The sequence below is a fragment of the Sciurus vulgaris genome, assembly GCF_902686455.1.
Source record: "Sciurus vulgaris genome assembly, chromosome: 10".
NCBI classification, from domain to species: Eukaryota; Metazoa; Chordata; class Mammalia; order Rodentia; family Sciuridae; genus Sciurus; species Sciurus vulgaris.
Genome location: NC_136470.1, coordinates 80,556,648 through 80,581,954, shown reverse-complemented (window position 1 = coordinate 80,581,954; position 25,307 = coordinate 80,556,648). Strand labels below are relative to the sequence as shown.

At 37.3% G+C, this 25,307-nt stretch overlaps 1 protein-coding gene across 2 annotated transcripts; it reads left to right on the top strand.

Moving 5' to 3' along the window:
- The first annotated feature begins 595 nt into the window (after nt 1–595).
- PLAAT1 (phospholipase A and acyltransferase 1) lies at nt 596–25,307 on the top strand. Of its 2 annotated transcripts, none has more exons than XM_079155698.1 (4): nt 596–792; nt 9,902–10,040; nt 13,508–13,773; nt 25,052–25,307. In XM_079155698.1, exons 2-4 carry the CDS (start codon nt 9,902–9,904, stop codon nt 25,151–25,153), a joined length of 507 nt encoding a protein of 168 aa, XP_079011824.1. In that variant the 5' UTR covers nt 596–792; the 3' UTR covers nt 25,154–25,307. The 2 variants fall into 2 exon arrangements, with proteins under 2 accessions (XP_079011824.1, XP_079011825.1); XM_079155699.1 differs by having other exon boundaries at nt 596–824.

Below are 25,307 nucleotides of genomic sequence, written 5' to 3'. Positions count from 1 at the left end.
TCTACTTGCTTCTCCACACTCTGAAGTTGACCTTGAGCTGAGGGACTGGTGACAGGGAGGGATCCAAAAAGAATTGGCCTATGTGTGTCCTCGCTACTGGATGCTTCCTTGGGGTACAGGGACCACGATCTCTTCTTCCCTGAAAAAATTTGTGTAGAGCTAGAACAGGGTGTAATGTCAAATGCTGATGAAGGTATCCTACCATTTCTAGACTCAACAAAAATGGATTACCATTATAACTGCAGCGCCTAGCACAGCCCCTGATATCATGAAAGTTGGTTGCAGGAAAGTCCAAGCTGCTGGCTGGAACGTACCCTGTTCAGGTACAGGGCTGGGGCTGTGCTCTGAGCGCCGGGTTCGTGTGCTTGATTGTGCATGGGGCGTGCGGAGGGCAGCGCTGTGTCTGTGCTTCTGGGTCGAGGTGGGTGGGTTGTTTAAGGGCAAACTAAGTTGCACCGGCAGGTCAGAGGGCCAGGGCTCCAGGAAGGGCGGGGCGGACCCTGGCGGCAGCGCCCCACCTCGGGGGCGGAGCCGGCGGCGCCCAGAGCCCTAGCGTCGAGCGTCGGGCGTGCGCTGCTGCGTCTGGGGCGCAGGGCCTCGCGCGCCTGGCGCCCGCGGGGGGGCGGGTCTTCGCGCGACTGGGCTGGCGTTGGCGCAGGTGGCGGGCCAGCGGTGGTCCACTGCTACCTCCTGGGCCTTTTTCGGGTGCTGATGGAGTCGTCCCGGAGTCGCTAGAAGGAGGGTCGCAGTTGTGAACCAGGGAGAACCCCGGACATCAGCACCTGCTGCCGGGTGAGGGGAGACGACCCGGGCTTAAGAGTGAGGTGTGCTGGCGAAGGGAAGGAGGACCTCTAGATGCTGGGAACCATGTTTTAATCAACTGTCAAAGAGGAAAAGTTCAGAGGGTTAGAGAGCGTCTGATCTAATTCAACCCTGTGGAGGAACTGAGTCCCCAGGGAAAAAAAGAGACTTGCTTCTTCAAACTTAACGTAGCTATGAAGTGGCAGAACTGGGTCTAGAAGCCGTCTGCTTCTCAAGGCTTTTTATACCTACTGTCCTTATTGAAATGAATATGAATAGTAATACAAGTGGTCAGTGTTATCTTAGAATTTGGAGATAACGATGGTGCTATTTGGCATTCAGGACTATTAATATGACTCATCTGCTGGAAAAATTCAGACATTTATATCCTTCTTGAGCTTGAGTTCCTTATTCCTTCATTCATGAAACATTTGCATGGCAGTTATTTGTGCTAAACACTCTGCTACGAACTGAAAGTCTAGAGATGAACGAGAACCAGCCTTACATATGGGGCAGAAGAGAAAATTCCCCAGAAAATTCCACTGATACAGGTGTAGAAAGTGGGATGGGCTGTTAGAATGCTGTATGGAAACTCTGAAGGAGATGTCTGTCTTTCTGGCTGACTGGAGGAAGAGCTAAGGGGAGAGGTGGCATCTGACCTGGATCTTTAAGAGCGGATCACTTGGGGACATTTGGAAGTAGGAATTTCAGATAGAAGGTTAAATGTTAACAAAACAAAACAACCCCCCCCCCCAACCAAAACAAAAACCAAACAAACCCAGCATCTGAAACAGCAACCACCACCTCCTCCAGATGTGTGGGGGGAAAAATGGTTTGATAGGCCCGGAATATAGGATGCATAGAGGCCAAAACTGAATGGGAGTCAGTGGTGGGAAGCCTTGGGAAGATTCCAAGCAGAGCATGACGGGGATGCAGTTGCTGAAGATCGTTAGTTTACACTGGAGTGGAACTCAGCTGTAGAGTGAGATTGTTGGACCAAAGATCCATGTAGCTGTGAGGGTCTGAGGATTAGCCAGTCCAGGAGCACAGGGCTTCAAGGCAACATCTCAGTGTAGCAGTGTTATGGAGAATTCAGCTGAAGTGGGAAAGGGTCCAAATCACATTGGGAGGCTGAGAGTTCCACTCTCGCCGACTATACAGGAAACACTTATTTCTTTTGATGCATCCCCAGGGACCAAGATGGAGCTATAAATGAGCAGCCTGTTTTGGCAGTTGAAGTGGGAAATTTCTGATACAAAGATGAAAGACTTACCCTCATACCACTCTATTATAACCGATTCATGCAGTTCTGTGCAAGTGAACTGTTAAATTTGAAGCATCTTTACCTTAAAGGTGATACTACAGAGATAGTAGTAGAGGACTTTTAAAATGCATCTTTAATTGGTTCTGTGTTATCTCACACTTTAGAAATACTGGATTACACACCTGTGCCTGAACAAAATTGATAGATGTGGTTCAGGTAAATCACATTAGCCAAGCACATAAGCTACAGCCATTTGCCTAAGGTTTGAGTCTAGGAACTTTACAGAAGCTTTTTGCCCTACCCTGATACTTCCTGAGCAGGAGAGAAGCAGGGGTTCTCCAGCAAGACTCCACTTCCCATTACTCACTAGTTCTGCATATGAATGTTTATATGAAGTATATATTTGTGTGCTTTTACAACATCTAGTAGGTGTTTGAGAGCAGGGAAAAGATGAGGTGTTATTTAATTATTCCTTTGGTTAATGATATTAATCAGTGGTATAAAAAAGGAGTATGAAGTCTGAAGTATGAAGACCTAAAATTAAATTCCAGTTTTGTCACTTTCTACCTGTGTGACTTCAGGTCTGGCACTTAACTCATCAGAGTCTCTGTTTGTTACCTCATCTGTAAAATAATGATCATAATAATCAGCTCAGTTTTTTACAAGTCACCACTAGACTCTTCCTCTTACCTTTTTATAGCCACACCATATTCTTCCATCACTTCCCTAGCCCCTGACAAGCTTGATCCATTCTCTATTTTTATAACTTTGGCATTTCAAGGTTGTTTTATATGGGGGATCAGAAGTAAGCAACCTTTTGACCCCATTGAGCACACTTCTCTGGAGATTCATTCAGATTTTGCATGTATCAGCAATTGTTTCAGGTTAGGGAGAACTGGAGTGTGGCTCAGTAATGGAATGCTTGCCCAATATATTGAAGGCCCTGGGTTCAATCCACAGCACTGAAGAAAAAAAAATTGTTGCATTTTATTTCATAGTATGCCTTCAGCACAGTTTTCTTTTTATATTGGCACAATATTAATTATACATATTGTTGAGGTTCAGTTTGATATTCCATATATATATACAGAATATATACTTATAATGTATACCACCCTTTTTACACCCTCCCCACCTTCTTCTTCCTAATTTCTAGTAATCACTATTCTACTTTCCGGTTGACTTTGTTGTCGTTGTTTTTAAAGTTCCCACATATTTGAGAGGACATGTGGTACTTATCTTTCTGTGTCTGACTTCCCCTCTCCTCTTCTTCCTCTTCCTTTTCTTTCTCCTCTTCCAATTCTTTTTCCTCTTCTTTCTTCCCTTTCTTCTCCTCCTCCTCCCCTCTTCCCTCCCTGCCTCCCTTTTCCTCCTCCTCCTCCTTGTTGAATTTTTTTTACTTCCCATATATATATTTTCTGGCCATCAACTCCTTGTCAGATGTATAGTTTGCAATATATTTTCCCCATCCTGTAGGTTGTTTCTCCACTATGTTGATTGTTTCCTTGGCTGTGCTGAAGCTTGTTAGTTGGTTTAATTCCATATGTCTACTTTTGCTCTTTTTTCCCGTGCTTGGGGGGGGGGGGGTCCCGTTCAGAAAATCATTGCCACACCAATGTCTTGAAATATTTTCTCTCTTTCTCCCTGGAAGTTTCCTAATTTCAGGTCTTATACATTTAGGTCTTTGATCCATTTGTAATTGATTTTTGTACAGGGAGGGAGATAGGTATCAAGTTTCAGTCGTATGCCTATGGATAACCAATTTTCCAAACACCATTTATAGAAGGGGCTGTCCTTTCTCAAATGTATGTTTTGGCACCTTTGTTAAGAACCATTTGGCTATAGATGTGTGGGTTTATTTCTGGGACTTCTGTTCTGGTTCATTGGTCTGTGCTTCTGTTTTTATGTCACCACCATACTGTTTTTGTTACTGTGACTCTGTAGTATGTCTTGAAATCAGGTATTGTTTAAAAAAAAAAAAAAAAAAAAAGACCCAGCTACTGTGATTCATTGTTCTATCTTCTAAAGATTGCATTCATTTTTCGGGGTCTTTTGTGCTTGCGTATGGATTTGAAAGAATGGTTTTCTCTAGTTCCTTGAAGAATGTCATTAGTATTTTGATGGGTATTGCATTGAATCTGTAGATCACTTTGGGTTGTATGTATATTTTAATAATATTAATTATTTCAATGAATATGGAAGGTCTTTCCATCTTTTTGTGTCTTCAATTCCTTTCATCAGTGTTTCGTAATTTTCTTTGTAGATGTCTTTCACTTCCTTAGTTAAGACTGTTCCTAAGTATTTTTTGGTGGTTATTTCTTTCATGATTTCTTTCTTAGTAAATTTGTTGTCAGTGTATAGAAAAATCACTAAGTTTTGTATGTTGATTTTGGATCCTGCTACTTTCCTTGATTTTTTTTTTGTCAGTTCTAATAGTCTTTTGGTGGTTTTTAAAGGTGTGTGTGTAATATATAAATAAAGATAATTTGACATCCTATTTGTATGCCTTTTATTTCTTTCTCTAGACTAATTGCTTTATAATTATTACTATAATGAATAAGAATGAATAAGAATGGTGGACACACTTTTGTTGGTTAGTCAAGCCAGAGGTTTGACAATTTTGTTTATCTTTGCAAAGAACCCTTTCATTCATTGATCTTTTGTACTTTTTTAGTCTCTATTTAGTTATTTCTACTCTGATCTTTGTTATTTCTTTTACTAATTTTGGGTTTGGTTTGTTGTTGCTTTTTAAGTCCTTGAGATACATCATTAGGGTGCTTATTTGAAGTCTTTCAATTTTTTGAAGCAGACACTCATTGCTATAAATTTCTCTTTTAGTACTGCTTTTCCTGCATCCCATAAGTTTGGGTTTGTTGTTCCATTTTTGTTTTGAGAAAAATTTTAAATTTTTCTCTGACTTCCTCAATGACCAACTAAAGAGTTGGTCAAAGAGTATTGTTCAGTCTCCATGCACTTGTATAATTTCTAAAATTTCTTTTGTTGTTGCCTTCTACTTTTACTCAGTTGTGATTAAAAAAGATACAGGATGTGATTTTATTTTTAAAAAATTGTTAAAATATTTGTTTTGTAACTTAATATATAGTATAATCTAGAGAATGTTCCATACACTGATGAAAAAAAAAGTGTATTCTGCAGCTGTTGGATTAAGTGTTTGTCCATTTGATTTGTAGTATGCTTTAACTAATGTTTCTTTGTTGTTTTTTTTGTTTGTTTGGAATACAGTTTTCTATCCTTTCACTTTAAGTCTGTGTATCTTTACTGGTGAAGTGTGTTTCTAGTAGTCTGCATATTGCTGGGTGTGTGTTTTTTTAAATCCATTTAACAAGATTGTATATTTTTTTGGAGAATTTTCTTCAGTTACATTCAGGGTTATTATTGGTAGATAAAGACTTATACATCATTTTGTTGATTTTCTTCTAGGTATTTTATTCTTTGTTTTTTTCTTCTTTTGTTCATTTCTGTGATTTAATGGATTATTATTTTGATAATGTTTGATTCTTTTCTATTTATCTTCTGTGTATTTAATCTTTTAGTAGTATTTATTCTTTTTCATATGTTCATAATGGTAGCTATCTTTCTTTTTTGGATGTAGAACTTCCTTAAACATCTTTTATGAAGCTGGTCTGGTAATCACAAATTCCCTCAGTTTATGCTTGTCTTAGAAAGTCTTTATTTACCCTGCATTTCTGAAGTGAGACCTCAGCTGGATAGAAATCTTGGTTATAGTTATTTTCTTTCAGTACTTGGAACATGTCATTCTATTCCCTCATAGCCCATATGGTTTCTGCTAAGAAATCTGCTGTTAATCTAATGAAGATAATCTTAAATGTAACTTGGGGCTTTGCTATTGCAGATTTTAAAATTCTTTCTTTGTCTTGTACTTTTCAGTTTGACTATAAACATGCTACGATGAAGCTCTTTTCAAGTCATGTCTTTTTGGAGCCTGTATGCCACCTGAATATATTCTTATATTTCCTAAGATTATGGAAGCTATTGTGTCATTGAAAAATTTTCTATGCCCTAAACTTTATTCTCCTCTACTTTGGGTATTCAAAAAAATGTGGATGTTTGGTAATTTACTGATGTTCCATAGTTACTAAATACTTTCTTCATTCTTTTTTTTTTTTTCTTTAACTTCTGACTAGGACATTTCAAAAGACCTGTCTTCGAGTTCAGATACTCTTTCTTATACTTGATTTACTGTATTCTTCAGGCTTTTATTGACTAATTGCACTCTTCATTTTCAAGATTTCTGTTTGATTCTATTTCAAAATCTCTTATCTTTTTACTAAATTTTGTATTCATATCTTGTATTATCTTCCTAATTTCATTTAACTCTATCCATATTCTCTTGGAACTCTTTGTGAATTTATATAATCATTCTTTTAAATTCTTTATCAGTCATTTCACCCATTTCACTTTCTTTGGAATTTGTTGCTAGAGAGTTATGTTCTTTGGGGGCCTCATATTACCTTTTTTCATATTTCTTTGTTCCTGTATTGATATTTGTACATCTGGTAGATCTAGTTACCACTTTTATGAGGTGATATTGTCACTGTTTTTTTACTTTAATATTCTGATAGGTATGTAGTGATATCTAATTTTGGTTTAATTTGCATTCCTTAATGGCTAGTAATGTTGAACATGGTTTACTTGACATCTGTGTGTCTCCTTTGGTGAAGTGCATCTTTATGTCTTTCGACTACATTCTGATTGCATTCCTTGCTTTTTTTTTTTACTGCGGAATTTTGAGAGTCTTTATATGTTCTAGATACTGATTCTAGCTTTTATAGCGCAGATGCTTTTAATTTTGAATACTTCCAATTCATCAGTTTTTCTATTATGGATCATGCTTTCGGTATCAAGTCTGAGTACTAACGCCTATGTTTCCCCCCTATGTTTTATAGTTTTACATTTGTTGTATAACCTGTGAGATTTAAGTAGAGGTCTGTTGATAACTGTGGGTTTTGTTTATGTTTTTATTTTCCCTACAGATGTAATCATTCCAGCACCAATTGTTGAAAATCTTTCATAATATAGCATATGGCTTTTGTCAGTCAAAATTGCCTGTATAGTTCTATTTCCTTTAACTTAAAAACAAGGTGAGAGGGTTGGACTAGCTATATTCCCCAAAGTGCTGAGATCCCAGGAGGCCTCAGTAGCAATAGCAACTGAGGAAGGGGCAGGTGGGGCTCTTGCACCCTTTCTGATTATATCCAGGTACTACTACTTTTTACACTTTATACTTTTGTGGGTCTGATATGTGATTGTGTATAAGGTCCCTGCTGCTAAAGCAAGTTTGGAAATCATTGGATTTGATGGAATCTGACGTCTCTTTCTGCAATAACTTCTTGTAATTCTAGGAGGTCAGTGTCAAAACCCACTTTTTCCCTTACATATTATCCTTGAGGCACCTCATGTTGTTTCTGGGGGAATGTCTTGTGTGAAATATTTTCCTTTTTATCTTTCTTTCTTTTTGTAAATATGACAGTCTTTGTGTAATCAATTGACATATACTTCATAAATCAGAAAAGGAAAATGTGTTAAGTATATTAAAATTGTGCAGTAGAATTGTCAGTTGTGGCTGGAATTATCTTAGAATTATCAATTATGGCTGGAAGAGAGGAAAGGAACCAAAATCAACCAATCTCAAGTTGGCAGACAATCTCCTCTCCCTTACTGTCACTTGTCCAACTCTTGCCAGTTTTCATAAAGCATTTATATCCACTTTTAATCAGTTCACAAAGAGTAGTTTCTTTCAAAAGATATTCAAAATAAGTGAGTCAGCCCTATATTCTTAAGCTTATCTTCAAGATGATGAAGCTGAGACTGGGTCTGAGTAATCTACCCAAAATTATCAAACTGGCAAAGAACAAGTAGAAGACTGAGAGAAAAGCTCACATTATTAACCCTTAGTCTGGTTATTTTCCCTTTCTATTTTATAATATAAGGTTTCAATGGGTATTTTCCAAAAGTTAGCATTTGCTATGGTACCTTTTATCTATAAAATTGGATAATAATATATAATAAACTTAAATAGTTGTGAGAATTTTTTTCATTTAATTAGGGTTAATTGAGATGGTACATTTTAAAAAAGAAGTTCTCCCTTTTCAAATGGTGGTTATTATTATAAGTTCAGCTATAATAGGTCCCAAATTCTAGTAGGCAGCTGTGTGTGCTTGTTGATTCCTATTCATGGAAAATGTGTTTGTTTATATCATAGTATATTATCTATTTTCCCTTTAGTCCCCATGTGGTCAAATTGTGAACTGCCATATTATTAAGACTCAGACATATTTGTGAGGGGGTTAGACTAAACGGTTTCTATAAAGGGGTTTTAATATTATTTTTCAACAGATGGACAGCTTACATTTGGCCACATTTCTATGACAGTGTGATGATTGAAGTTTTCAACAGATGGCACACAAATACTTGGGAAAACACCCTTCCAATATTAATTGTTGTAAAAAAAAAACCTTTTAGAGTGCCAGAAAAATGAAAGTCTGCATTCCCAAGTCCTTAGCCTGTGCTATTATAATCATAATCTAGATGATTTGGAAGTTTCCATTTTTGGCACTTGAATTTATTTTGTAAATGAGTGTACATGTCTTCATTAGAGTGAGATGATGAGGAACTCTGTCGACAATTAGAAATTCAACATGCATACATCATTAAATCTCCCTCTGATTGTGGATAGATGTATGTAACTTTCTTTTGCTGAGTTATTCTACTTCTGTGCCATACACAGAAAATGTAGCCTCCATAAAAATCAGCTGTCAGAGCCTTATATGTTTTTTTGAAGAGTATTGACTTAGAAGGAGGCAAAAACCTCACTAACTCAGAATTTTCATACTTGATTTGTCTATATGATGAACCACCCAACCTTCCAAGTTGTCCTGCTTGTACTGAGGACCACCTTTCTCTGCTTCTGGGAATCCATAAGTGAGAAATCAGACTTTGAGTGAAGCAGTAAGGGAAGTGGTATAAATTTGTGGCAGCACTGATGGTTGTTACAGTGGCAAAGGGCATCTACTGATAGTTTCTAGTGGAAACTGAAGTGCTTAGACATGCTACAATGCATAGCACATTTATGAATAAGAAAAAAATGCCCCATATTATGTTACACTGAATATCTGGCTGGACATCCATCTGAGCTTGGAAGTCATCTCTGATTAAATTAAGTGACATTAAATTAAATTCTGTAACACAAAGTATTTTTTTGCAGAGTTTTAATGTTCAAAGAATACTAGCATCTACACATACCTCTTCTCCTTGATTTTACTTTGCTGAATATAAAAGGCTGAAATACTTCTGATCTTATGCTCAGGAATCCTGACTTTTAATGCTAAGTAAGTGCAAGCATATAGACACCTTATGGTATTTTTTTAGTGTACTAATGGATTGAGCATTTATACAGTAGAACAGAAATGTGAGCTACATTTACTTTCATTTTACTTCTCCTTTCTATTTCAAATAAGGCATATTTTAATACTTAATATTTTTGATTTTGTGTATAAGTAAGCTATATTAACCATGAATTTGTGGATTTAAGGAGAGAACTATAAAACATTTGAGTTGTTGAAATTGATCAGGTTGAGAAAAGCATTACTATAGAAAATTAAGCAAGAGCAGAAAAATTTGTTCTCTGCTTGTGCATATAAATTCTCTTGGAGTCATTCCAAGAGGACAGTGGCATGGGTCTTAGTCTTTAATAAGTAATACAGTCTTGATAAATTCTGCACCCTTTGTTTCTGTGAAAGTAGTGAACTGATTCTCTTTTGGCCAGCTCGATCATCCTTGTGACTGTCGTTTCAGATGGCGCATAATGACTGCTTCAGTTTGGACTACCATGGCAACCCCCACCCAGGGGACTTGATTGAAGTGTTCCGTCCTGGCTATCAGCATTGGGCGCTGTACTTGGGTGACGGTTATGTTATCAACATAGCGCCTATAGGTAAGGTTTGTTTCTCATGGCTCCTGGAGTTTCTTAGTTTTCTCGTAATGAAAAGACATCATAAAATCATTAAACTGATATAATGTAAAAAGTAGGTAAATCAAGCTAATCTAGGTTTAGGAGGGACATTCTAGGGAAAGCACATTGTCATTGAAGAAATCACAAAGGCCAATTAATGTTAAAGTGTAAAGCCTCTATAATTAAAAAAAAAAAAATCACAATTAAAGAATAAATAACTACCAGGGGAAGATATTTGCCCAAACATGACTAAGTTCAATATTCTTATAGATAACACAAATGGATGATTCAACACATATTCATAGATTACTTAGTATATGTTGAATGCTGTTTAGACATCTCCCTACATGGTGAAGCTTATATTTTAGTAGAGAGAGAGACCAAAAACAAATTACAGTAGTAAATGTTAGATGGGAGATAAGTGATATGGAAAAAAATCAGTCAAATAGGTGGGACAAGAAGTGCCAAAGGCAGGGAGATGGAGGTGGGGTGTTGTGATTTTAAATGAAGTGGTCGGGAAAAATTCATAAAGTACTATTTGAGGAAAAACTTGGAGGAGGTGAGAAAACAAGTCAGATTCTATCTGGGGAATGGCTGAGAGGACAGCAAAGCTCAAAATCCCAACAAACAAATGGACAAAGAATTGTGAACAGTTTGTAAAAGAAGAGCAGAAGCTAATACACATTTTTTAAAATTTCAACTTTGTAGTCATCTACAAACTGTAAAATAAAACAATGACAGATTGCATGCCTGTCTCATTAGCAAACAATAAAAAGTGAAAGCAGTCAGTGTTGATAAAGGAATAGTGAAATGAACACAAAGATATTGTCCATGGAAATGTAAACTGATAGTGTCATTCACAGAAGCAATTTAGCACTATGAATTAAGTCTTAAGAGTTCATATGCTCTGACTTTAATTGTACTTCCAGGAGTCTGGGGAACTATTTAGAAATATGTACAAACACTTCTGTATAAGGGCCTTCGCATATGCCTCATTTATAATGGTTTAAAAAATTGACACTGGCTTAATGTTCAATAGGGGAATGGTTAACACATTATTATTTAGCCACAGAATATTTGGTATCTGTATTTAAGATTATTTATTTGCATGTAACAAATAAAACTAGAATTAGCTTAAGTAAACAGGTAAAAAGGCAAAGTCATTGCTGCACTGAAGGGAACTGCACAAAGGATAGAGGTGATGCTGGTCTCAGAGATGTCTGATGTAGGATTTGAACACAGTTAGAACTCTTGGGCTCATATCTGCATTCTTTTTGCTGTGCCTTCATTCTCCCTGGCTTTGTCTCTCTAAAACTGAGGACAAAAAGCAACCTGAGGCTCTCATTTTTTAAAGTCTGTAACTTAACAGGAAAGAGCCCTGCCTGTTGTAGTTCAGAAAATCACAGAGAATGATTCTAATTAGTCCACCCTGAGTCCCATGCCCATGACTGGACCAGCACCTTGCTCAGGACAATAGGATATTATGGTCAGCTCAGATAGAATCATTTCCAGGAAGAAACAGGCAATGGTGGGTTGGGGAGTTGGTTAGATTAAAAATAACAGCCAGGCATTAAAAAAAATAATAATAACCTGACCATGTTTAATTGAATGGGAAACAGTCTTGATAAAGTATTTATTTGAAAAATAAAGATTAAAATGCAATAAGCAATATTATACCCAGTTTGCAAAAGAATTATGTACAAATACACACATGTGCATGCACGTATATACATGAATTAGTAAGAGAAACATAAAAGACACATCAGAGTGATAACGGTTACTATTTCTAGATGATGGGATGAGTGATTTCTATTTACATCTTTATGCTTTATTTTTCTGTATTTTCTAAACAGTTAATGAGCACAAATTTATTAGGAATAATATATGCAAATAATATGAAATACTTTTTCTTGATATCTTTAAAGATAAGTGTGTATAGGTCTGAGTCTTACTGTCTTAGGAAGTCCTAAGAATTTTAATGAAATGTTTTTACAACATTTTGAGTTACTTTCTTTCTGTTCCAAAATATTATAAATAGAAATGGCAAATAAAATGGCATTTACAATTCACAGCTGCTAATTTCCAAGATCTAGTGATTAACACTAAGTAACCTCATATATCCACGTTATCTCTACAGTTTTCACATTGGAAAATAATGTTTTCTTATTTTCTACTGCGAAATTCCATATTAATGTTTTCACTTTAAAGTCCATATGGTTCAAGCAGTGAGCTCTGATCCTGTAGATTAAAATTCTATTTAAATTCTATTTAATTCCTATTTCTCTTCTTAACAACTATGATATTTTCCAAGTCAGTTCACCTCTCTGAGCTTCAATTTCCTGACTTTTACATCAGACTAGTAAAAAGTTTAGTAATTTTAACTAGGGTAAATATGTTTGTAATGTGTAAAACTTTCAGTGTGTAAGGTTAACTTAGAATACTACTCTATTAGAAGGAGGATAGACAGAGGGTAATGGAAAAGAAAGTTTGCTTTCAGTCATTAATAAGGGGGGAAATTTCTAAATGCACGCTACGTAGGGGCCCTTCCTCTCATGAGTCACGTGGACATGACCAGGCATAGCAGTCGTGGGCAGTTGGAGAGAGACCAGGGCCTGCCATTAGACCTGGTCCCTGAGAAATTGCCTGTCCACCCTCAGGAACTTATAGGGACAGGTCAGGACACAGAGATTCCTGGCAACCTACGTGTGAGTACTTACTGAGGCATCTGTGGTAGAAAGCCTGGGCACAGGTCCTGTAACAGGATAGGATACCACAGAGGCCACATCTGGTGTATAGTATCTATTAAGGTTAGCTTTAGGTTCAGCACTTTAGTTTCTTGGCCAAAGTAACTGGCAAGAATAAAGCAGGGCCTTAGACTGATTGGAGCTGTACCTCAGGACTGGGTTACCCTACAAGTTTCAGAACAGGAAATTGGGCCCCATATTGAAGTTTAGTTGGAGAACAAACATGATGAGGTGGTTCCATGAGGAGGGTGGCTTAGGTGCTAAGACAAGCATCTTAATCACAGTGCACTAGTGCTAAGCCTGAGTTAGTCAAAGAGTTTAGATGCCGAGAAAGAAACAGCATGATAGAAAAGGTGGGCAATAATCTCATTTGTACTGTGTTAGAAACACATAACCAAGATGTTTAATAACACCAGTCTCTGGGGAACTTATTTCCTAAGATTAGGTAAAATGTTCTCACCCAATGTGTTCAGTGGGAAAATCATAAAATTTCAGAAAATTTTTCATATATACTCAGTCATATAGTATGAGCATTATTGATAACACAGAGTGAGAGCTATGGCTAAGATTAAATGGTTTTTGGTTTGATGGTATATAAGGAGCAGAGCTAGGTCTAAACATCCTAGCATTTCCAAAGTCTTTAAATGGCAATGAAATTCACTGGACTGGGTCACTAAACCTTGCTTACCATAATTGTCCTTATAGATGGCATTCCTTCATCATTTACAAGTGCCAAGTCTGTATTCAGCACAAAGGCCCTGGTGAAGATGCAGCTCTTGAAGGATGTGGTGGGAAATGACAAATATCGGATAAACAATAAATACGATGAAACGTACTCCCCTCTCCCTGTGGATGAAGTCATGCAACGGTCAGAGTTTGTTATTGGACAGGAGGTGGCATATGACTTACTGGTAAACAACTGTGAGCATTTTGTGACTTTGCTTCGCTATGGAGAAGGAGTTTCAGAGCAGGTGAGTTTCTTCCTTGAGAACATAGTAACTGTTAGCTGTGATAAAGGTCTCAGGTGACAGACAGAAGAAAAAAATATGAAAATATAAAACCACTGAGGGACAAAGAGGAAAATTGAGTTGTCCAAGGTCATGTAGCAAGTCAGTGATCAAGCTGAGAATAGAAGGTGAACATCATGAATTTTGAGCTGGAGGGAACTTGAAGTAGAATGGAGACCACAGCTTTCCATCAGTCTTACTGCCTTCTCTTCTCCAGACTTTCCTCGTCACTCTGTCATACAGCTGTCTCAATCAATAACCTCAGGTATAAAGAGAATGTACTGAAAAGAATGCTGATTTTGTTGGCTTCATTTGCCACAAACATAGATGGTCATGCTGAGATTCTTTTCCAGTGACCCACAGAGATCCACTGATAACATGTCTTGGTGGGTTTGTAAAGTTTTCCATTTCCTTGTAATGCTAGTTTCAAAAGAATTTTGCGCTTTTAAATAGATCCTTTGATTCGTTGAGCCTTCGGAGACCTTTAACAGATTGACTTCAAAGTATTTTGCAATTTTGGCAGTTGTCACCACTCTCTGATAGTATAGCAGACCCCCAGCTAACCACATGACTACTTTAGCTGCCCTTTCCCTACTTACTTTTCTGCCAATCCAGTTGCATAGTTGATGTTTTAGCCCGAAGATTTGTTAAGGTGATAAAAGAGAATGAATACATAAAACTTACAAGAGGAAGTCCTCTTCACCCAAAATACATAAAAAAGTGTTAATTTTTTAAATTGAAACAACAAAAATAACTTTATACCTATTAAATTCCAGGGAGTTATCACCTATCAAAACTTTAACAATATGACTAAAAGTTCAAAGAATAACACCATATGATTTCAATAATATTTTAAGAACTCAAATTTATTCAAGTCTTCCAGTATCTTAAAATGGTGGATCAATTATATAAACTTCAATTCTAAGAAGTGAGGTTTAATTCTTCTCACAAAAGCTTGGAAGAGTTGGAGATAGAACATAATGAAAGGATGCATTTGTTTTCATTAGAAAATAATATAATTGGAAATTCATTCTCATTAGGAAGTACATTAACATAATGAATGTTCTGTTCACGTGGAATGATCAATTGCTTTTGCGCCAGAACACAAGAGAACACACACAAATTCCTCTTCACCTTTGCATTGAAAACTAGTGATGTCGATAGGAAACGGGTTCCATTTCTCATCTTTGTTAATGATAAAGTTTTGTTCACTGCACTCAGCAAGTAGTTTTTATTTATTTATTTATTGAATTTTTAGAAATGGGGAGGTTCAACAGTCACAGGGCACAAATTTCAATTATACATAAATTAGTTCAGATATAGTGTACAATAAAGTGCAAATTATTAACAATACTCTTTGTTGTATACTCAAATTTTGCTAAGATGATATATCTTATGTTAAGGGCTTTTACCATGAAAGGAGAAAAACCACCTACCACACAACAAAGACAGAACAAAACAACACAACAAAGTCCAGCAAAGGTAATGGGAGGGGCAGACTAGAGGGAGGCTGCATTCCTTGTTGCTCTGTAACTCCGGTTTCAAGCAGAGGATATCTGTTTCTTGATGAGGCAGTTTTTGCTGCTTATCGATCCCCTGGTGTTTACCCCATTTGTCTGCCATGATGACCTGCAGTCTGCCAGCATACCGACGCCTTTTTTAATGCAGATTGCTCACTGTCAGGCACCTGTCATCCGCCATTTGCCTGCCTCTCGCCTGTCCATCGCCTGCCTTACCCCTATCCATCACGCAACACACGAGGTTCACCTCCCGATCGTCCGACAACAGTCAGCAAACTGATCGCCGACCGCCAGTGGAGCACCAGCTGCCTGCTATTCCCTGGAAGTTCACTGTTACAGTACCTGCAGGTTTGATTGCACATGGCTGCTGCCATTTTGAGACAACAGTCAGGCCCCGTAGGACCCCTGGCCGGACTCACTGAGCCTCGTCTCCAGAATACCTGAGCCCAACTGATCACTCCCTGCCTCTGGGGCCCTCACATTGACTGACTGCTCCCTGCCACCAGGACCCCCAGACCAACTGACTGTGCCCTATCACCAAGAACCCAGACCGACTGATTGCACCCAGCCTCCAGGATCCCACAACCACACCAAACACACTGGACCTCTAGGACCCCTGCCGGACCAACCGCATCCCGTTTCCAGGATCTCCAGCTGACCACGTCCATGATTAAGATGATTCGTGAAGCAAAGGATGAGATAAGAGAGCAAATGCAGGCAATGAATGATAATACCAATAAGCTGAAAGAGCACCTGCAGGAAGCAAAAGATCATTTCAACAAAGAGAGATTCTCAAAAAAAAAAATGGAAATCGTTGAAATGAAGGAGACAATAAACCAAATAAAAAACTCAATGGAAAGCATCATCAAAAGACTAGACCACTTGGAAGACAGAACCTCAGACAATGAAGACAAAATATTTAATCTTGAAAATAAAGTTGCCCAAACAGAGAAGATGGTAAGAAATCGTGAACAGAATCTCCAAGAACTATGGGAATCATGAAAAGACCAAATTTAAGAATTATTGGGATTGAGGAAGGCACAGAGATACAAACCAAAGGAATGAACAACCTATTCAATGAAATAATATCAGAAAATTTCCCAAACCTGAAGAATGAAATGGAAAAAAAATCAAATAGAAGAGGCTTATAGAACACCAAATGCACAGAATTGCAACACAAAGGCACATTATAATGAAAATGCCTAACATTCAAAATAAAGATAGGATTTTGAAGGCCGCAAGAGAAAAGCATCAGATTACATATAGGGGGAGACCAATACGGATAGCAGCCGACTTCTCAACATAGACTAAAAGCTAGAAGGGACTGGACCAACGTATTTCAAGCTCTGAAAGAACATGGTTGCCAACCAAGAATCCTATACCCAGCAAAACTAACCTTGAGATTTGAAGATGAAATAAAATCCTTCCATGATAAATAAAAATTAAAAGAGTTTACAAATAGAAAGCCTGCACTACAGAATGTTCTCAACAAAATATTCCATGAGGAGGAAATGAAAAACAACAATGTAGGTCAGCAAAGGGAGGAACTACCTTAGAGAAAAACCACTCAAAGGAGAAACCAAGCCAACTTAAAAACCAAAAATAAGCCAAATGACTGGGAATAAATAACCCTGAACATTAATGGCTTAAACTCATCAATCAAAAGACATAGACTGGCAGAATGGATTAAAAAGAAAGACCCAACAATATGCTGCCTGCAAGAGACTCATCTCATAGAAAAAGACATCCACAGACTAAAGGTGAAAGGATGGGAAAAAACCTACCACACACATGGACCCAGTAAAAAAGCGGGGGTTTCCATCCTTATATCAGATAAAGTGGACTTCAAGCCAAAGTTAGTCAGAAGGGATAAAGAAGGACATTTCATACTGCTTAAGGGAAACATAAATCAGGAAGACATAACGATAGTAAATATTTATGCCCCAAACAATGGTGCATCCCTGTACATTAAACAAATCCTTTGTCAATTTCAGGAATCACATAGACCACAACACAGTAATTCTGGGTGACTTTAATGCACCGCTGTCACCACTAGATAGATCTTCCAAACAAAATCCAACCAAAGAAACCATAGAACTCAATAACACAATCAATAACCTAGACTTAATAGACATATATAGAATATTCCATCCATCAATGAGCGGATTCACTTTCTTCTCAGCAGCACATGGAACCTTCTTGAAAATAGACCATGTGTTATGCCACAAAGCAGCCCTTAGGAAATGCAAAATAATAGAGATACTGCTTGTGTTCTATTGGATCATAATGAACTGAGAGTAGAAATCAATGACAAAATAAAAAAGAGAAATTACTCCAACACCTGGAGACTAAATAATATGCTATTGAATGAAACATGGATAACAAAAAACATGAGGGAGGATATTAAAAAATTCTTAGAGGTCAATGAGAACAACGATACAACATATCAAAATCTCTGGGACACTATGAAAGCGGTATTAAGAGGAAAATTCATTGCATGGAACGCATTCCAGAAAAGAATGAAAAGTCAACAACTAAATGACTTAACATTACAGCTCAGAAAACAGCAAAAGTAGTAGAAGACAGGAAATAATTAAAATCAGAGCTGAAATCAATGAAATTGAAACAAAAGAAAAAATTGACAAAACAAAAAGTTGGTTCTTTGAGAAAGTAAACAAAATAGACAAACCCTTAGCCACACTAACAAAGAGAAGGAGAAAGAAGATTCAAATTACTAAAATACATGATGCAAAAGGATATATCATGACAGATACCACTGAGATACAGAACATAATGAGAAGCTACTTTGAAAATCTGTATTCCAACAAAATAGAAAGTACTGAAGACATTGACAAATTTCTAGAGACATATGCTCCTCCCAAACTGAACCAGGAGGACATACACAATTTAAACAGATCAATATCAAGCAATGAAATAGAAGAAGCCATTGAAAATCTACCATCCAAGAAAAGCCCAGGACCAGACGGATTCTCAGCCGAGTTCTACAAGACCTTCAAAGAAGAACTCATTCCAATACTTCTCAAAGTATTCCAGGAAATAGAAAAGGAGGGTACCCTACCAAACTCATTCTATGAAGCTAATATCACCCTCATACCCAAACCAGGAAAAGACACATCAAGAAAAGAAAATTTTAGACCAATATCCTTGATGAATATAGATGCAAAGATCCTTAACAAAATATTGGCAAACCGTATCCAAAAACATATTAAGAAAATTGTGCACCACGATCAAGTGGGGTTCATTCCTGGAATGCAAGGATGGTTCAACATTTGTAAATCAATAAACATAATCCATCATGTCATCAGACATAAGGATAAGAATCATATGGTATTTCAATTGGTGCAGAAAAGGCATTTGACAAAATACAACACCCCTTATGCTCAAAACACTAGAAAAAATAGGGATAGTAGGAACATACCTAACATTGTCAAGGGTATTTATGCTAAGCCCATGGCCAACATCATTCTTAATGGAGAAAAACTGAAACCATTCCCTTTAAAAATGGGAACAAGACAGGGATGTCCTCTTTCACCACTTCTATTCAACGTTGTCCTTGAAACTCTAGCCAGAGCAATTAGGCAGACCAAAGAAATTAAAGGGATATGAATAGGAAAAGAGGAACTTAAGCTGTCACTATTTGCGGATGACATGATTCTGTATTTAGAAGATCCAAAAACCTCCTCCAGAAAACTTCTAGACATCATCAATGAATTCAGCAAACTAGCAGGCTATAAAATCAACACGCATAAATCTAAAGTATTTTTATATGCAAGCGACGAAACAGCTGAAAGGGAAATGAGGAAAACAACCCCATTTGCAATAGCCTCAAAAAAAATAAAATACTTGGGAATCAATCGAACCAAAGAGGTAAAAGATCTCTACAATGAAAACTACAAAACACTGAAGAAAGAAATTAAGGAAGACCTTAGAAGATGGAAAGATCTCCCATGTTCTTGGATAGGAAGAATTAATATTGTCAAAATGGGCATACTACCAAAAGTGCTATACAGATTCAATGCAATTCCAATTAAAATCCCAATGACGTACCTTACAGAAATAGAGCATGCAATTATGAAATTCATCTGGAAGAATAAGAATCCCAGAATAGCTGAAGCAATCCTTAGCAGGAAGAATGAAACAGGGGGTATCGCAATACCAGAACTTCAACTATACTACAAAGCAATAGTAACAAAAACAGCATAGTATTGGCACCAAAATAGACAGGTAAATAAATGGTACAGAATAGAGGACACGGACACAAACCCAAATAAATACAATTTTCTCATACTAGACAAAGGTGCCAAAAATATGCAATGGAGAAAAGATAGCCTCTTCAACAAATGGTGCTGGGAAAACTGGAAATTCCTATGCAACAGAATGAAACTAAACCCCTGTCGCTCACCCTGCACAAAACTCAACTCAGAATGGATCAAGGACCTTGAAATCAGACCAGAGACCCTGCATCTTATAGAAGAAAAAGTAGGTCCAAATCTTCTACTTGTTGGCTTAGGATCAGACTTCCTTATCAGGACTCCCATAGGACAAGAAGTAAAAGCAAGAATCAATAACTGAGATAGATTCAAACTAAAAAGCTTTCTCTCAGCAAAGGAAACTATCAGCAATGCAAAGAGAGAGCCTACCAAGTGGGAGAATATCTTTGCCCCTCATACTTCAGATAGAGCACTAATTTCCAGAATATATAAAGAACTCTACACCAAGAATACAAATAACCCAATCAACAAATGGGCTAAGGATATGAACAGACACTTCACAGAAGATCTACAAGCAATCAACACACATATGAAAAAATGTTCACCATCTTTAGTAATAAGAGAAATGCAAATCAAAACTACCCTAAGATTCCATCTCACCTCAATTAGAATGGCGATTATCAAGAATACAAGCAACAATAGGTGTTGGAGAGGATGTGGGGAAAAAGGTACACTCATACATTGCTGGTGGGACTGCAAATTAGTGCAGCCACTATGGAAAGCAGTGTGGAGATTCCTTAGAAAACTTGGAATGGACCTACCATTTGACCCAGCTATCCCACTCCTTGGCCTATACCCAAAGGACTTAAAATCAGCATACTACAGAGATACAGCCACATCAATGTTCATAGCTGCTCAATTCACAGTAGCCAGACTGTGGAACCAACCTCGATGTCCTTCAATTGATGAATGGATAAAGAAACTGTGGTATATATATATATACAATGGAATATTAGTCAGCTATAAAGAATAATAAAATTATGGCATTTGCAGGCAAATGGATGAAATTGGAGAATATCATGTTAAGTGAGAAGCCAATCTCAAAAATCCAAAAGACGAATGATTTCACTGATAAGTGGATGATGACACATAATGGGGGGTGGGAGGGGGGCAAGAATGGAGGAAGGAGGGACTGTATGGAGGGAAAAGAGAGGTGGGAGGGGTCGGGGGGAGGAAAAAATAACAGAATGAATCAAACACCATTACCCTATGTAAATGTATGATTATGCAAATGGTATGCTGTTACTCCATGTACAAACAGAAACAACATGTATCCTATTTGTTTACAATAAAAATAAATTTTAAAAAAAAGGTAATGAGAGGAAACTTTTGGAGGTGATGGATAAGTTCATGGCATCGATTGTGATGGTGGTTTCATGGGTGTACACTTCTTTCCAAGCATACCTACTTGTTTACATTTTGACATGGATATTTATATATGTAGGCTTTTTGCATGTTAATCATACTGGAATAAGGTAAAAAGGGTCATTAAATAAGAATGGGTTAAAATCATGTTATTACTTTGATTCAGACTTGGAAGCCATCATCTTTTCACCTTTCATACCCAGACTTCAGACCCATGCAAACTATTCCCAACTAATGGTAGAACTTGCCTCTGGCACGTTCCAATGACAGGGTCCAGTGACGACCTTAGGAGCCTCCTAAGCGATAGTGTCCTGCTGATGTGAGCAGGAACCAGTCTGGGAGACCTCAGTGGTATTGTCTGCTTCTACTCTCTACAAGGAGATTGTTTGAAGTGTTCTGGGAAATATTTGGGGTCTCTTAGTGCTGTGTTATGCTTTATTCATCCTGACCAACCGCATGCCTACAATGGCTATTTTAATTATGTTTATTGTAGAAATTTTATAGATCTTTGTTAGATCCAATAAAAATCTCTATCAGAAACTACAGAACCTGGATTACTTGTTAATTAATATCATTGCTATTAAATAATAGCTAGTATTAATATTTTTACTAACCAATGGCTAGTATTAGATTTTTTTGGATCTTCTTAAGGCTTAGGAGACATGAATTCAGAAAAATTTTCTTAGGGAATGGCTACATAATTCTACAATTTAAAAAGTTAAAAATGCACAAAAATTATAAGAAGGGTGGAAGAATGTGATCCCGTCCTTTTTCTTTGTGCTTTTCTCTATTTAAAAAAAAAAAAAAAATCAAATGACAGTTTTTTTAGAGCAGTTTTTAGGATCATAGCAAAATCAAGCCAGGTTCTTGCCCCTCTTTAAACATACATCTCCTCCACCACCAGCATCTCATATCATATTTCTTAAAACTTCCAGACTGTCTTCCAAGGTTGTCATACCATTTTGCATTCCCCTTACCAATGAGTAGGAGTGCCTGTTGTTACACATCCTCGCCAGCATTTGATGTTGTCAGTGTTTTGGATTTAAGTTATTTTGATAAGCATGTGGTGGTATCTCATTATTGTTTTAATTTGCAGGTACCTAATACATATGATAACTTTTCATATGCTTATTTGACATCTCCACAACATCTTAGGTGATGTGTCTCTTGATATCTTTTGCCTGTTTTCTAATAGGATTGTTCAGTTTCCCATTGAGTTTTTTTTTTTATTTTTATTTTTTTACAGACTGCATTTTGATTCGTTGTACCCAAATGGGGTACATCATTTTATTTCTATGGTTGTGCAAGATGTAGATTCATACCATTCGTGTAATCATACGTGTACATAGGGCAATGATGTCTGTCTCAGTCCACCATTATTCATACCCCTCTTCCTCTCATTTACCTCTATGTAATCTAAAGTTCCTCCATTCTTCTCTCACTCCCTGCTCCCCCACCCCCATTATATATCATCATCCACTTACCAGGAAAAACATTTGCCCTTTGGTTTTTTGGGATTGTCTTATTTCACTTAGCATGTTACTCACCATTGAATTTTAAGAGTTCTTTGTGCATTTTGGATAATAGTCCTGTATCAGATTTTCTCATGCAGATATTTTCTCTTATTCTATGACTTACCTATGCTGTGTTTTCTAAAATTTCCCAAACAATATTTTTACTGTTACAGTCCCAACAAGTTACTAACTCATTATGTCCAGATTTTCAATTCTATATAGGACAGTGGGTCAGAATGGGTTAAAATGTGTCTATCTTTGTATAAAATAGCCAAATGCTTGAATAAGCCTGGGATAAGCCAACACCTGACAATACCCTGCCTGTGCTTCAAGGTACCACTGGAGCCTTCAGGTCTCAGGAAGGAAACACTTGATACACTCTACAGTCATCTGTAACCCTGTTATGCTGATATCTGTACACAGACACTCCAGATTAGCTGATGTTTCAACGGGCATGCACAGATCCCAAGAATGAGGCCTTTATTAATGGCCCGCAGAAAAAAGACCTTCCAGAGATCAAGTGTGCAGAGTCAAATTTGGTGGTCTTATAACCCTAAGTGAGCCATGAAATAAAGAGCTCCTGTGCGTGCTGCTTCACCAACAATATCCTCAAATGTTAAAATCCCATTAGATGTAAATCCAAGGGATTGTCCCGGTTACCTCGGATTTTGATATTTATGATGGCACTTGAAAAGAAGATAATTTGGGGCCTGGGAAACTGCATGTACTGCTGGAAATGACTTTATTGTAATAACATTTGTCCTGAAGTTTCAAGGAATTTTGTCTTGGGATCAGGTTGCCCATCGCCTCCCCAAGCCTTTCTGAGATTTCTTTAACATCTGTTTCCAGAAGCTAAAAGATACCTCATCGGTTAGGCTTGCATCTGTCTGGGTCTACCCCACGTACAAGGTTCTGTCATTTTCCCAGGGCTGTACCTGTGACACTCATTGCATTTTCATGTTTTGTCATTGCCTATTCCCCTGTACCAGGCCTTCCTGGGATCCCAGCTTCTGCCTGGAATTATACTAGGTTTGAGCTTCATTTACAATCCTGTGTCCCTGCTGATTATCATCTTGGCCCCCTCTTTGGAATTCTTCCTGAATCCTGCATTTTCCTTCTTTCCCCTCTCCCCCATGTACTATGTGGGTAGCCCTGAGATGCTGTGACTTCTGGTTCTCTCACAGGGAATAATTTAGGTAGTAATTACTTAAACATTATAAATAAAATAAATGTAAAATAAATAATCAAATAAGCACAGCTAAAATTATAAACTAAAGTAGGATTTGTCAGAACTCAGAATAAGTTGTTTTGTGGTACTATTTTCCCTAGCAACCAGAGGTTGGAACAGAGGCATGAGTCACAATTATAGGCCTTGTCCCTGCATACTCCAAGATTGGGTGATAGAGGGAATACATACTTCAAATACTTGGAGCAGATATTCCTGCTTGTGTCTCCTTCCTGGTCCCATCCCTTCCTGTTATTTCAAACAGGAAAACAGCATTTAGGAAGGCAGTATTTCCTTGTAGTAGTCCATGGGCAGCAAGCTTATGGTGGAACCCTGTTGATTAGACAGAAGGCATAGGCAAATGAGACCTGGGTCGGGTTTCCAGCTGTTGGACTGCTCCCCAGTCATTTGAGAAAAATGTTTTTCCTGACCCTTACATCCCAGAGAACAAATGCTGTTTTAAGAACACCTGATGACTCTGAAGTGTGTGAATGTGACCTTTGGGTCATAAAATTGCACTCAAACCCATGTGGATGGAAGGCAATATCCATTGAGTGCTATTAAAACCATGAATATTCATTAGATCCCTCATCATGATGATGATTAACCATTAAAACTATAAATGTCTGAACTCCTTTATGGACAATTGAGCTTGACAGTGGTTTATTTTATTTTGTCTATATGAGAAATTAATTTGACATGATAGTTAACATCAGTATTGACTTTTCTTGACGTCTGTTTACCAGAATAGAAATTGTATCTACCAAATAAGAGCTTATAGGTATTTAGCTTAGATCACATCCATGTTTTATTGGCAGACATTCTTTAGTCCAAGAAACATGCACACATACATACACTGTACTCACCCTCATATAGACTCACTCAAACAAGTGCATATGCAGGGGTTACAGGCTGCTAGAGGGAGAGCATGGGTTCCAGAAGACTCAGTTGATCTCTCAGTGTCTTGGTGGTATGACCTTGGGCAAATCACTTACAAGCTTCCATGTTTTATAAAACAGGAATAGTGCTACTACCTCTCTCACTGGTGTACTACAGTGATTAGTAGGACTGGGTACATAATGAGTCTATATACTGTCAGGTGCTTAAAAAATGTGAAGAATACATATCAATATGTATTTGTATCTTTGCATAATTAAAAAATTATAATTTTATTTCTTCATACAGAATTTTAATTTGGCATTGAACTTTCAATATATTCATTGTACATTAAAATGGGTATTCAGTTTAGGAAACAAACTAAAGCTTCATTTAAGACACAGAAATGTCTGTAGAATAAGATGTGTTTTTTTTTTTTTTTTTTTTTAGGCCAACCGAGCAGTAAGTACCATTGGATTGGTGACAGCTGTTGTTGGTGCCTTCTCATTCCTGGGCTTATTTCCAAAAAGACAAAAAGCAAAATACTATTAACAATTTATTGAAGAGATATTGGAACTGAAGGAATTTGTGAAGAGGAAAATAAAAAAACCTGGAATGAATACTTATTTTCAACTCATCATTGTTGTTTCAAATTCTGATGATGGATAGCAGGCTCTTTAACAAATTGCTTACTGATAATATCTTA

What these genes read in the sequence shown, in the direction of transcription:
- PLAAT1 (XM_079155698.1), top strand. Translation starts at nt 9,902, where the DNA reads ATGGCGCATAATGACTGCTTCAGTTTGGACTACCATGGCAACCCCCAC. An exon ending in TATCAACATAGCGCCTATAG is followed by an intron (nt 10,041 to 13,507) that starts GTAAGGTTTGTT and finishes TTGTCCTTATAG; the next exon opens with ATGGCATTCCTTCATCATTT. An exon ending in GAGAAGGAGTTTCAGAGCAG is followed by an intron (nt 13,774 to 25,051) that starts GTGAGTTTCTTC and finishes TTTTTTTTTTAG; the next exon opens with GCCAACCGAGCAGTAAGTAC.